This window comes from Coregonus clupeaformis, unplaced genomic scaffold, assembly GCF_020615455.1.
Source record: "Coregonus clupeaformis isolate EN_2021a unplaced genomic scaffold, ASM2061545v1 scaf2618, whole genome shotgun sequence".
NCBI lineage: Eukaryota > Metazoa > Chordata > Actinopteri > Salmoniformes > Salmonidae > Coregonus > Coregonus clupeaformis.
The window spans coordinates 48,818-62,371 of record NW_025536072.1 but is presented as its reverse complement, the minus strand read 5'-3'; the positions used below and the strand labels follow the sequence as shown (position 1 = coordinate 62,371).

General features: G+C 44.2%; 1 protein-coding gene across 1 annotated transcript; it reads left to right on the top strand.

The window, feature by feature from the left end:
* The first annotated feature begins 491 nt into the window (after nt 1–491).
* LOC121541260 (homeobox protein CDX-1-like) lies at nt 492–10,997 on the top strand. The gene is made up of 3 exons (XM_041850243.2): nt 492–1,010; nt 10,392–10,540; nt 10,801–10,997. Exons 1-3 carry the CDS (start codon nt 593–595, stop codon nt 10,981–10,983), a joined length of 750 nt encoding a protein of 249 aa, XP_041706177.2. The 5' UTR covers nt 492–592; the 3' UTR covers nt 10,984–10,997.
* The last annotated feature ends 2,557 nt before the right edge of the window (nt 10,998–13,554 follow it).

Here is a 13,554-nt window from a genome sequence, read left to right as displayed (position 1 = left end):
TGAAGAGCACAATACATAATGTATCTAAGGAAATATAGTTATTTTTAAGAGGGTAGTATTACATTTAATATGGATTTATTAGGGCACATGTATATGCACAACATGCGTTTATGCTATCTGTTCATTTGAAAAAGGCCATGGCCACTCAAGGGCTCTCTACCACGTTCCTCGACCCTTCCCCATTTTATTCCACAAGGCATATTTGGGCGTTATGCGGACACTGCAGTAGCAGGTTCTCCCGTTGAGAAAATCAACATGAACTCATGTTAGTTTCTCCTGTGCGATTTGTAGCATTCTTCTAGACGCCCGGGACGGCTTTGATGCTGGTGCTCGGCTGCCTTTGAAATGCAGGGCCTTCTCTAATGCAAATTCACCCTGATGGGATAAGGCGAGGGAGGGAGATGAGGGCTATAAAATGTTGACGTCAGCACAACAACTCTTAACTGGCAGCGTGTCTAGCAAACAAGAAGTTAAAGAGTATAAGTGGACCAGCCAGGTGGAGGAGGTCTTTGGTTAAACAGAAACCCGGGGTAGAGGAGGCAGGAGCAAGGCGCTGGACGCACACTATGCGCAGGAGTTTCCATTCGGAAAGATGTACGTGAGTTATCTTTTGGAGAAAGACACCAGCATGTACCCAAATTCAGTGCGACATCCCAGCCTAAACTTGAACCATCAGAACTTTGTTCCCGCACCTCCGCAGTATTCGGATTTCAGCGGATACCACCAAATTCCTGGGATTAACAATGACCCTCACCACAGCCAGACGGCGGCCTGGAACCCCGCTTACGCACCGCCGACCCGGGAAGACTGGTCGCCCTATGGGCCAGGGACAGGACCGTCCACATCTAATCCGGGACCAATTGGCTATAGCCACCCAGAGTTCGCTCCAGTCCCACAACCCGGGCTTCTCCCGTTGTCTGTCAACTCATCTGTAGGTCAGCTTTCTCCCATTTCTCAGCGCAGAAACCCTTATGATTGGATGAGGCGGAGCGCACCACCGGCAAATTCAGGTAGGTTACCTGAGGAGGTGTTTCATAAATTTTTGTAATCAAGGAATGTATCATTTTGTTGTCCACAAGACCATAGAAAATAAAGACTAAATCATACAAAATAAATTTAATTTAATTTACTTGTAGCAAAGCAGACACTTATAAGAAATATAATGGGTCAAATTCAGTGTCTTTGGTCCATTTTCTTTCTGAAACCACAGATACTGAAATACTGTACGCACCGTAGTGAGAAGAAAAAGCTCAACCAGAACAACTGGGCTTGCAAATGCGTGCACCTGTTCACTGAATTCAGAGACGAATTCATGTTTCAACTCAGAAAGATGGAATACCAGGTTACCTGGCCGTCGCTTGGATGTTCATAGCTGATTCATTCGTTAGTATTTGTTCAATCCCATCAAAGTATTTGACGTTGCATATTGTCATGTGATATCATTACTGACATACACTTTATCTTGCGCGGTCATCAGCATATTTGGTCCTCTCGTGCTCACTGTTCTTTTGTGAAGTCATGAATCACACCTCGCATGCCGTCATAAATTAGTGGTATTATCTCGTGAGTTTTATGGTTATAATATTGCCTATGTAATGTATTTACAAGTTGATGGTAAACCAGGGTATGTACTTTAATTGCATTGCAATACGTGCTAAATGATTATCCTTAAGATTATAATTGCCTATCATCATGCAGTAAAAAGGAGTAGGCTAGTATAGCCTATAACATGCATAATATAGTCTAGGCTATATCAATTACTTTATTACCATATTCATGATCATCGTCGAATTAATCTTTGATTTTGTCTGGTGTAGCCTATAGGCTTCACAATTATGTTATGCTCCTCCTATTATGTGAGCAATCCCTCGTTTTCCCTACGACAGATTTCATAATGTTACAAGATTTTTTCATAATATCATTAAGAATTCTCTAGTCTGCTGAGACGGCTTAACCTGGAAGTGATCAGATGAAAGAAACCGTCTGGGGTTTGAAGATCTTGTAATGCAAATTATGCGGTTGGTTGTCTTCTTGTATGTCGTAGGGCTCTAGAATTGTTTGCTATGTTGTAATTCTTTGTTAGCCATTATGTCTCTAGGCAGGAGTTCTTGTTGTCAATTACTTTGATGTCGCTCGCTTGGTTAACGCTTGTCCTCCACTAGACCTTATGCGTCATAATGGCCTGCTGATATAATACGTCAGGCATTGACATCATATCACATAACATTAAAAAAATATATACATATTTTACTGAATTGAGTTGAATGGGCATGGAAGCACATTGGTGTACTGTTCCTACAGATTTATTAACTCACTTACTGTATATGCCTGTATTTGAGTTCGATCCTCTATGGCCCTCAAACTCAACTCTGGACCACTTTTTATTTTATCTATTTATTTTTATTTGTTTATTTCACCTTTATTTAACCAGGTAAGCCAGTTGAGAACAAGTTCTCTTTTACAACTGCGACCTGGCCAAGATAAAGCAAAGCAGTGCGATAAAAACAACAAACACAGAGTTACATATGGAATAAACAAAACATACAGTCAATAACACAATAGAAAATATATATACAGTGTGTGCAAATGTAGTAAGTTATGGAGGTAAGGCAATAAATAGGCCATATTGCAAAATAATTACAATTTAGTATTAACACTGGAGTGATAGATGTGCAGAAGATGATGTGCAAATAGAGATACTGGGGTGCAAATGAGCAAAATAAATAACAATGTAAATAACAATATGGGGATGAGGTAGTTGGGTGGGCTAATTACAGATGGGCTGTGTACAGGTGCAGTGATCGGTAAGCTGCTCTGACAAGTGATGCTTAAAGATAGTGAGGGAGATAAGTGTCTACAGCTTCAGAGATTTTTGCAGTTCGTTCCAGTCATATGCAGCAGAGAACTGGAAGGAATGGCGGCCAAAGGAGGTGTTGGCTTTGGGGATGACCAGTGAGATATACCTGTTGGAGCGCATACTACGGGTGGGTGTTGCTATGGTGACCAATGAGCTAAGATAAGGCAGGGATTTGCCTAGAAGAGATTTATTGATGACCTGGAGCCAGTGGGTTTGGCGACGAATATGTAGTGAGGGCCAGCCAACGAGAGCGTACAGGTCACAATGGTGGGTAGTATATGGGGCTTTGGTGACAAAACGGATGGCACTGTGATAGACTACATCCAATTTGCTGAGTAGAGTGTTGGAAGCTATTTTGTAAATGACATCACCGAAGTCAAGGATCGGTAGGATAGTCAGTTTACCGAGGGCATGTTTAGCAGCATGAGTGAAGGAGGCTTTGTTGCGAAACAGGAAGCCGATTCTAGATTTCACTTTGGATTGGAGATGCTTAATGTGAGTCTGGAAGGAGAGTTTACGGTCTAACCAGACACCTAGGTATTTGTAGTTGTCCACATATTCAGACCCGCCGAGAGTAGTGATTCTAGTCGGGCGGGCGGGTGCAAGCAGCATTCGATTGAAGAGCATGCATTTAGTTTTATTAGCGTTTAAGAGCAGTTGGAGGCAACGGAAGTAGTGTTGTACGGCATTGAAGCTCATTTGGAGGTTTGTTAACACAGTGTCCAACGAAGGGCCAGATGTATACAAAATGGTGTCGTCTGCATAGAGCTGGATCTGAGAGTCACCAGCAGCAAGAGCGACATCATTGATATACACAGAGAATAGAGTCGGCCCGAGAATTGAACCCTGTGGCATCCCCATTGAGACTGCCAGAGGTCCAGACAACAGGCCCTCCGATTTGAGAAGTAGTTGGTGAACCAGGCGAGGCAGTCATTTGAGAAACCAAGGCTATTTAGTCCGCCAATAAGAATGCAGTGATGGACAGAGTCAAAAGCCTTGGCCAGGTCGATAAAGACGGCTGCACAGTACTGTCTTTTATCGATCGCGGTTATTATATCGTTTAGGACCTTGAGCGTGGCTGAGGTGCACCCATGACCAGCTCGAAAAACCAGATTGCATAGCGGAGAAGGTACAGTGGGATTCTAAATGGTTGGTGATTTGTTTATTAACTTGGCTTTCAAATACTTTCAAATAAGGCAGGGCAGGACGGATATAGGTCTGTAACAGTTTAGATTTAGAGTGTCACCCCCTTTGAAGAGGGGGATGACCGCGGCAGCTTTCCAATCTCTGGGGATCTCAGACGATACGATAGAGAGGTTGAACAGGCTAGCAATAGGGGTTGCGACAATTTCTGCGGCTAATTTTAGAAAGAAAGGGTCCAGATTGTCTAGCCCAGCTGATCTGTAGGGGTCCAGATTTTGGGCAAGTTGCAGCGGAGGGTGCAGAGCTGGTGGCCGGGGTAGGGGTAGCCAGGTGGAAAGCATGGCCAGCCGTAGCAAAATGCTTATTGAAATTCTCGATTATCGTAGATTTATCGGTGGTGACAGTGTTTCCTAGCCTCAGTGCAGTGGGTAGCTGGGAGGAGGTGCTCTTATTCTCCATGGACTTTACAGTGTCCAAAAACGTTCTGTTTGAAAAAGCTAGCCTTTGCTTTCCTAACTGATTATGTATATTGGTTCCTGACTTCCCTGAAAAGTTGCATATCACGGGGGCTGTTCAATGCTAATGCAGTACGCCACAGGATGTTTTTGTGCTGGTCAAGGGCAGTCAAGTCTGGGGTGAACCAGGGGCTATATCTGTTCTTAGTTCTGCATTTTTTGAATGGGGCATGCTTATTTAAGATGGAGAGGAAAGCACTTTTGAAGAACATCCAGGCATCCTCTACTGACGGAATGAGGTCAATATCCATCCAGGATACCCAGGCCAGGTCAATTAGAAAGGCCTGCTCGCTGAAGTGTTTTAGGGAGCGTTTGACAGTGATGAGGGGTGGTTGTTTGACCGCGGACCCATTACGGACGCAGGCAATGAGGCAGTGATTGCTGAGATCCTGGTTGAAGACAGCGGAGGTGTATTTAGAGGGTAAATTAGTCAGGATGATATCTTTGAGGGTGCCCATGTTTACGGATTTAGGGTTGTACCTGGTAGGTTCCTTGATAATTTGTGTGAGATTGAGGGCATCTAGTTTAGATAGTAGGATGGCCGGGGTGTTAAGCATATCCTAGTTTAGGTCACCAAGCAGTACGAACTCTGAGGATAGATGGGGGGCAAGCAATTCACATATGGTGTCCAGGGCACAACTGGGGGCTGAGGGGGGTCTGTAGCAAGCGGCAACAGTGAGAGACTTATTTCTGGAAAGGTGGATTTTTTAAAGTAGAAGCTCAAACTGTTTGGGCACAGACCTGGATAGTATGATAGAGCTCTGCAGGCTATCTCTACAGTAGATTGCAACTCCGCCCCCTTTGGCAGTTCTATCTAGACGGAAAATGTTGTAATTCGGGATGGAAATAACTGAATTTTTGGTGGCCTTCCTAAGCCAGGATTCAGACACTGCTAGAACATCAGGGTTGGCAGAGTGTGCTAACACAGTGAATAACTCAAACTTGGGGAGGTGGCTTCTGATGTTGACATGCAAGAATCCAAGGCTTTTACGGTTACAGAAGTCAACAAATGATAGCGCCTGGGGAGTAGGAGTGATACTGGGGGCTACAGGGCCTGGGTTAACCTCTACATCACCAGAGGAACAGAGGAGGAATAGAATAAGGATACGGCTAAAGGCTTTAAGAACTGGTCCTCTAGGACGTTGTAGAATAGATTCAGGGCATTATGTACAGACAAGGATATGGAAGGATATGAGTACAGTGGAGGTACACCTAAGCATTGGGTAACGCTGAAAGAGGTAGCATCCCTGGAGGTATCGACTGAGCCGGTCTCCGCGTGTATGGGGGGTGGGACAAAGGAGCTCTCTGAGGCTGGTTGAGCGGGACTGGAGGTTCTACAGTGAAATAGTACAATAAGAACTAGCCCAAACAGCAATAGGCTGGGCATATTGACATGGGAGAGAGGCATAAAGCAATCACAGGTGTTATTCGAGGGCTAAGACAACAACTGGCAATGGCGACAAAAGTTTGGGCTGAGGCTAAACAGATAAACAGGATAGGGTACCGTGTAAAGGAACAGTCCAGCAGGCATCAGCTCTGTAGCTGAGTGATCATAAGGTCCAGTGAAAAGCAATAGCTAAGTCCGGGAGCAGTTTGTAGGCTGCTACAGCACAGGCGAGCAGGAGGCATGGCTGTTGATTGCGCATGCTAGCGGGCCGGGGCTATCAGATGGATCTTCGTGGTCGTCACAACGGGAAGCCTGTTGAAACCACATCAGACCATTAAGTCGGCAGACCAGTCGTGATGGATCGGCGGGGCTTCGTGTCGACACTAGGAGGTCCCGTCCGGTTGACAGAGAGGTAGATAGCCGGGAGATGGGCCTGGCTCGAGGCTAGCTCAAGGCTAACTGGTGCATCGGGACAGTGGTGAATTAGCCAACATCAGCCATTCGGTTGCAGCTAGCTAGTTGCGATGATCCGGTGTTAAGTTCCAGTGATTCAGTGATTCTGGCACAAAATCCGATATGCTCTGGGTCGATAGCACGCTGTGCAGACCGATAATTGTCCAGGCTAGAGCTGGCTGGTAGGTAGTGCAGACCACGGACAGTGGTGAAGACCGCTAACGGTGGCTAATAGCAAGTAGCTAGTTAGCTGGCTAGCTGGCTAGTTTCAGCTGTAGGTTCCACATTGGGTTAGGCGGATTGCAGGAAAGTATATTTGGTTAAAGGATGGGAAGTGAGATAGATAAATATATACGAGAAAAAAAAACAGCCGCAACACGAGGACACAACACAATTCACGACCACACTGCTATGCCATCTTGTAATCTATACCAGTTCCACTGCATTTTTTATTGTTCTCCTCTAATCAGGGACTGATTTAGACCTGGGACACCAGGTGTGTGCAATTCATTATCAGGTAGAACAGAAAACCAGCAGGCTCTGGACCTCGTTGGCCTAGTGTCTGCTGGTTTTTATTTTTTCCTTTCAATTAAGACCTAGACAACCAGGGGAGGGGAGGGGAGTCCCTTACTAATCAGTGATCTTAATGAATGAATCAAGTACAAGGGAGGAGCGAAAACCCGCAGGTACTTGGCCTTCCATGGAATGAGTTTGACACATGCTCTAAGGCCTCTACCTGAGATCCTCAATATGCCTACACATGTCCCAGCATCTTGTTTTGATTGACATTTTGGACATAAGTATGTCATCAGTTCAAGCAAGCAGGCCTATTTCACATGAGCCTACACACAAGCCCCTTCAGGCCTCACCGATGATCGCTAAATAACTGGTACTGAATTTGCAAGCATGTAGTTTGAAGCCATGTGAATCGTAGACCAAACTGGCCAGCCTAGTGCCACAGAGTGAGATGGCTATACAGTGCATTCGAAAAGTATGCAGACCCCTTGACTTTTTCCACATTTTGTTACGTTACAGCCTTATTCTAAAATTGATTAAATATTTTTTTACGTCATCAATCGACACACAATACCCCATAATGTTAAAGCAAAAACAGGTTTTTAGAAATGTTAGCAAATTTATAAAAAATAAAAAATGAAAATATAACATTTACATAAGTATCCAGACCCTTTACTCAGTACTTTGTTGAAGCACCTTTGGCAGCTATTACAGCTTTGAGTCTTCTTGGGTATGATACTACAAGCTTGGCACACCTGTATTTGGGAAGTTTCTCCCATTCTTCTCTGAAGATCCTCTCAAGCTCTGTCAGGTTAGATGGGGAGCGTCGCTGCACAGCTATTTTCAGGTCTCTCCAGAGATGTTCGATTGGGTTCAAGTCCAGGCTCTGGCTGGGCCACTCAAGGACATTCAGAGACTTGTCCCGAAGCCACTCCTGCGTTGTCTTGGCTGTGTGCTTAGGGTCATTGTCCTGTTGGAAGGTGAACCTTCGCCCCAGTCTGAGGTCCTGAGCGCTCTGGAACAGGTTTTCATCAAGGATCTCTCTGTACTTTGCTCCGTTAATCTTTCCGGCGATCCTGACTAGTCTCCCAGTCCCTGCCGCTGAAAAACATCCTCACAGCATGATGCTGCCACCACCATGCATCACCGTAGGGATGGTGCCAGGTTTCCTCCAGACGTGACGCTTGGCATTCAGACCAAAGAGTTCAATCTTGGTTTCATCAGACCAGAGAATCTTGTTTCTCATGGTCTGAGAGTCCTTTAGGTGCCTTTTGGCAAACTCCAAGCGGGCTGTCATGTGCCTTTTACTGATGAGTGGCTTCTGTCTGGCCACTCTACCATAAAGGCCTGATTGGGGGAGTGCTGCAGAGATGGTTGTCCTTCTGGAAGGTTCTCCCATCTCCACAGAGGAATTCTGGAGCTCTGTCAGAGTGACCATTGGGTCTTGGTCACCTCCCCCGAACGTTCAGTTTGGCCGGGCGGCCAGCTCTAGGAAGAGTCTTGGTGGTTCCAAACTTCTTCCATTTAAGAATGATGGAGGCCACTGTGTTCTTGGGGACCTTCAATGCTGCAGAAATGTTATGGTAACCTTCCCAGATTTGTGCCTCGACACAATCCTGTCTCGGACCTCTACGGGCAATTCCTTCAACCTCATGGCTTTGTTTTTGCTATGACATGCACTGTCAACTGTGGAACCTTATATAGACAGGTGTGTGCCTTTCCAAATCATGTCCTATCCATTTAATTTATCACAGTTGGACTCCAATCAAGTTGTAGAAACATCTCAAGGATGATCAATGGAAACAGGATGCACCTGAGCTCACTTTTGAGTCTCATAGCAAAGTGTCTGAATACATATGTAAATAAAGTATTTTTTTAAATGTATTTTTTATATATTTGCAAAAAAATTCTAAAAACCTTTGTCATTATGGGATATTGTATGTAGATTGATGAGGGAAAAGTTTTATTGAATCAATTTTAGAATAAGGCTGCAACGTAACAAAATGTGGAAAAAGTCAAGGGGTCTGAATTCTTTCCGAATGCACTGTATAAAGCTTTTCTCTCTGTATAGAACACCTATCAGAAATCAAGTTGTTGTCAGTGCCTGGGACCACTTATGATTAACAGAGGAAGCATGAGCACAGACTTGGGTCTGCCATAAATGTCCAGTTCACTGCACCTAATGGGCCCGGCTGGTTAAAAAATACATTTTTAACCCAAATTTGTCATTCCAGTTCATGTGATTATCTGGTTGTCCCAGACGGGGAGTTTTATGGTCCATGTTAGCGATTAACTCTAGACAAGAGCCATGTCCCTTTATCATATCAGTCAGCCAACCATTCATTCTCATGAACGTCTCATTAACCTCCACCGCTAAACCATTTATCTTAGCAGCCATCAGGGACATCATTACACAAGTGCAGCGCTACAGATTGTGTGTCAAACGCATTCTCTACTTATACAAAGTCAATATTGCCACTTTTTAAACTTTTCACGTTTGGATTCACATCATGGGTTCTGGAATGCTGTTGGTATTTTTGTTGCTAGTTCCAGCAAGGGAGACTATTGTCTGACTGTTTAATATTTCCGGGTCCTCTACAGTTTTTTTAGGATGCTTTGTCACCTGCCATTCAGATTAAATGTTTATGTACAGTCTCAGTTTGCACCTTGGATGCCTCGTGACGCAAACCGTGTTGTCGCTGGTGATGGGAACCACTCCAATCAGTACAGTGTTTCATTAACGCAGCATGGAGATTGTATGGGTCAATACCCCCGTAGACATGCACCTCAGACGCCGTCTGTTTGGGAGTGGTCCGCCTGTGTCAACATGGTAATTAGAAAACAACGGTCATCAGAGAAGAGGTAGTTATTATGAATCAGGAGGTGAAGAGAATCATTTAGGGGTCGATGGGAGCAGGAGGGTGTGTTCTGTGTTTCAACAGCCTAATGGTAACTCTCTGGTCATCAGGCCTGGCCTGGCACCTTTACAGGCAGGCCCCTCCCCCTCTCAGCTCACACATTTTCATTTTCAACTTGGTTGCTGCACTTAGGTCCCTCATTCACTATGGACAGAACGAAGTGACTTTTGATTTCTGGTACCTAATTAAAAAGACTAACTGATCCCAGGGCTTTGCTAGTTTATCTGTGTGTGTTTTAGTGAGAGGTTTCATGTGTGAAATGAAGCAGAAACCACATTTTCACATCTGTCTCATCTTTATCTACTCCTCTAATATCGGTTATTTACGGCATGTAAGTTGATGTGAAATCTGACTGTAGCAGCAGCCCAGTCGTCCTCCCATCGTGACCAACGCAGGCGAAGCCCTACTGAGAATCACATCTCAATCTTATGCAAATTGTCTGTTCAGCTAGTTTGAATGGCAAACAATACGGACAGGGTAGAAATTCTATTAACATAACGTCTGTTAAAGTTAAAATAAACACAGAAGTAGTTTTTTCTAATCTCTACATTACGCACACAATTTGAAAGTTGACTGATGACTATACTGTAACTCTGTTGCAGGTGGTAAGACACGAACGAAAGACAAGTACCGGGTGGTGTACACAGATCACCAGCGGTTGGAGCTGGAGAAGGAGTTCCACTACAGCCGCTACATCACCATCAGGAGGAAAGCAGAGCTGGCCACCTCTCTCTGCCTCTCAGAACGACAGGTCAGACACAACACCATGGGGCAGGGAGTCTCTCTGTGTGTCTGTCTCTCTCTCTCTCCCTCTCTCTCTCTCTCTCTCTCTCTCTCTCTCTCTCTCTCTCTCTCTCTCTCTCTCTCTCTCTCTCTCTCTCTCTCTCTCTCTCTCTCTCTCTCTCTCTCTCTCTCTCTCTCTCTCTCTCTCTCTCTCTCTCTCTCTCTCTCTCTCTCTCTCTCTCTACCAGCCACAGAGCACTTATCTCCAATCTTTTGTTTATTCCACAGGTGAAAATCTGGTTTCAGAATCGACGTGCCAAAGAAAGGAAAGTGAACAAGAAGAAGATTCAACAGCCTCAGGCAGCGTCCACAACAACATCTACTCCACCCGGCAATGTTGCCATGGTGACCAGCAGCAGTGGTTGCCTAGTGTCTCCGTCCCTACAAATGACTATCAAAGAAGAATACTGAGGACGACGGTCTGATGTAAAAAAAAGAAAAGACTTTGGGCCAAATCTGACCTGCAATAGAGACCCCAGTCAACAAGGCAAATGCAGGGGTCAACACCTACAGAGAAGATATCTAAAAGACTGGCTGCTGTTTCCTGAGCTTTTGTTTTACAAAAAATTAAGGAACTTCTAAAGGACAAGACAGACCAACACGAACATTGGCTGTGTACAGTAGATTACGTGCTGGGTTTCGACGAATAACATATTGAATCATCGGGAAATTAATAGAAAATAAAGGCCCGTGTTCTGTGGTCAGAGGCGATAGGACGGACACCTGCTGTGCACACGTTCATGTTGGTCTGTCTTGTCCTTAACAGAAAGAGAGACAAAGAACTGAAAAATAGAAAAGCTATAAATACAGTGCATCGGAAAGTATTCAGACCCCTTGACTTTTAACCACATTCTGCTACGTTACAGCCTTATTTTTCATCAATCTACACAGAATAGCACATGATGACAAAGCAAAAACAGGTTTATATAAATGTTTGCAAATTTATAAAATATAAAAAACGGAAATATCACATTTACATAAGTAAAGGACATTCAAATACTTGTCATGAAGCCACTCCTGCGTTGTCATGGCTGTGTGCTTAGGGTTGATCCTGACTAGTCTCCCAGTCCCTGCTGCTGAAAAACAAGCCCACAGCATGATACTGCCACCACCATGCTTCACTGTAGGGATGGTGCCAGGTTTCCTTCAGACGTGATGCTTGGCTTTCAGGCCAAAGAGTTCAATCTTGGCTTCATCAGACCAGAGAATCTTGTTTCTCATGGTCTGAGAGTCCTTTAGGTGCCTTTTGGCAAACTCCAAGCTGGCTGTCATGTGCCTTTTGCTGAGGAGTGGCTTCCGCCTGGCCACTCTACCATAAAGGCCTGATTGGGGGAGTGCTGCAGAGATGGTTGTCCTTCTGGAAGGCAGAGATAGTTGTCCTTCTGGAAGGTTCTTCCATCTCCACAGAGGAACTCTGGAGCTCTATCAGAGTGACCATCGGATTCCTGGTCACCTCCCTGACCAAGGCCCTTCTCCCCCGATTGCTCAGTTTGGCCAGGCGGCCAGCTCTAGGAAGAGTCTTGGTGGTTCCAAAGTTCTTCCATTTAAGAATGATGGAAGCCACTGTGTTCTTGGGGACCTTCAATGCTGCAGACATTTTTTGGTACCCTTCCCCAGATCTGTGCCTCGACACAATCCTGTCTCGGAGTGCTACGGACAATTCCTTCGACCTCATGTCTTGGTTTTTGCTCTGACATGCACTGTCAACTGTGGGACCTTATATAGACAGGTGTGTGCCTTTCCAAATCATGTCCAATCATGAATTTACCACAGGTGGACTCCAATGAAGTTGTAGAAACATCTCAAGGATGATCAATGGAAACAGGATGCACCTGAACTTTTTTTGCTTTGACATTATGGGGTATTATATGTAGATTGATGAGGAAAACATTTTATTTAATCATTTTTAGAATATGTCTGTAACGTAACAAAATGTGGAAAAAGTCAAGGGGTCTGATGAATACTTTCTGAATGCACAGAATATATAAATATTAAACTGTAGTCTTTTACTGTTATCATGGCTTCTACTGTTTCTTCTGCTCTGCTCATCACGTACTGGAAATACCTGTAAATGGTTCTGATTCCACGCAATAATAATAATACCTGTATATTTTCAAAGTAATTTGTATTAAAAGCTTTATTGTAAACTCTTGAGCTCATTCTTTATAGTAGGGAAATGGAAGATATTTGGAGCACATCTTAATATACATATATAATCCTAAAAACGTTTACAACATGACTATCTGTCATATACATCATTTTAAAAGCATCTACAATGTGAAATCATACTTTAATGTTTTACAAGGCTAAGTAAGTTTGACCATAAGCTAACTCCACACTTCATATGCTTTTTAAAGGCACTAAAGTGACAACTGCGAACACATGGGAATAGCTGGGATAAACATAATTGAAGAAATATGATTTCAGATGACACTTCATCTCGGAATCAAAATAATTTGAGAAAGTTAAAGGAAACAATGTAAGTAATCATTGTGTTTGGTCTTTATAGATTTACAATGTATTATTTTGTATCATCATGGTGTGGGGCTTTGAAAATCAGCAGGTTAGAGGCGAGGCATCATGTAATTAAAAAGTGGTGCAGTGGTTGATAGTGACAATGAGACAGACAGGGCCAGGGACAATGAGACAGACAAGGCCAGGGACAATGAGACAGACAGGGCCAGAGACAACAAGACAGACAGGGCCAGAGACAACTCACCTAGGAGCCATGATTGTTTGCACAGTAAAAGTGAGTGGCTGGATAAGGAGTGGCTTCAGGAAAATAGAGTAGTTTCAATATCATGTCCACCCTTCTACCTGTTGTAACAGCCCTGTGACACCATGTCCACCATTATACCTGTTATAACAGCCCTGTGACACCATGTCCACCATTCTACCTGTTATAACAGCCCTGTGACACCATGTCCACCATTCTACCTGTTATAACAGCCCTGTGACACCATGTCCACCATTCTACCTGTT

Coding starts and splice junctions, on each gene's coding strand:
- LOC121541260 (XM_041850243.2), top strand. CDS start 593: ATGTACGTGAGTTATCTTTTGGAGAAAGACACCAGCATGTACCCAAAT. Junction 1,011..10,391: donor CGCACCACCGGCAAATTCAG/GTAGGTTACCTG, acceptor ACTCTGTTGCAG/GTGGTAAGACACGAACGAAA. Junction 10,541..10,800: donor TCTGCCTCTCAGAACGACAG/GTCAGACACAAC, acceptor TTTATTCCACAG/GTGAAAATCTGGTTTCAGAA.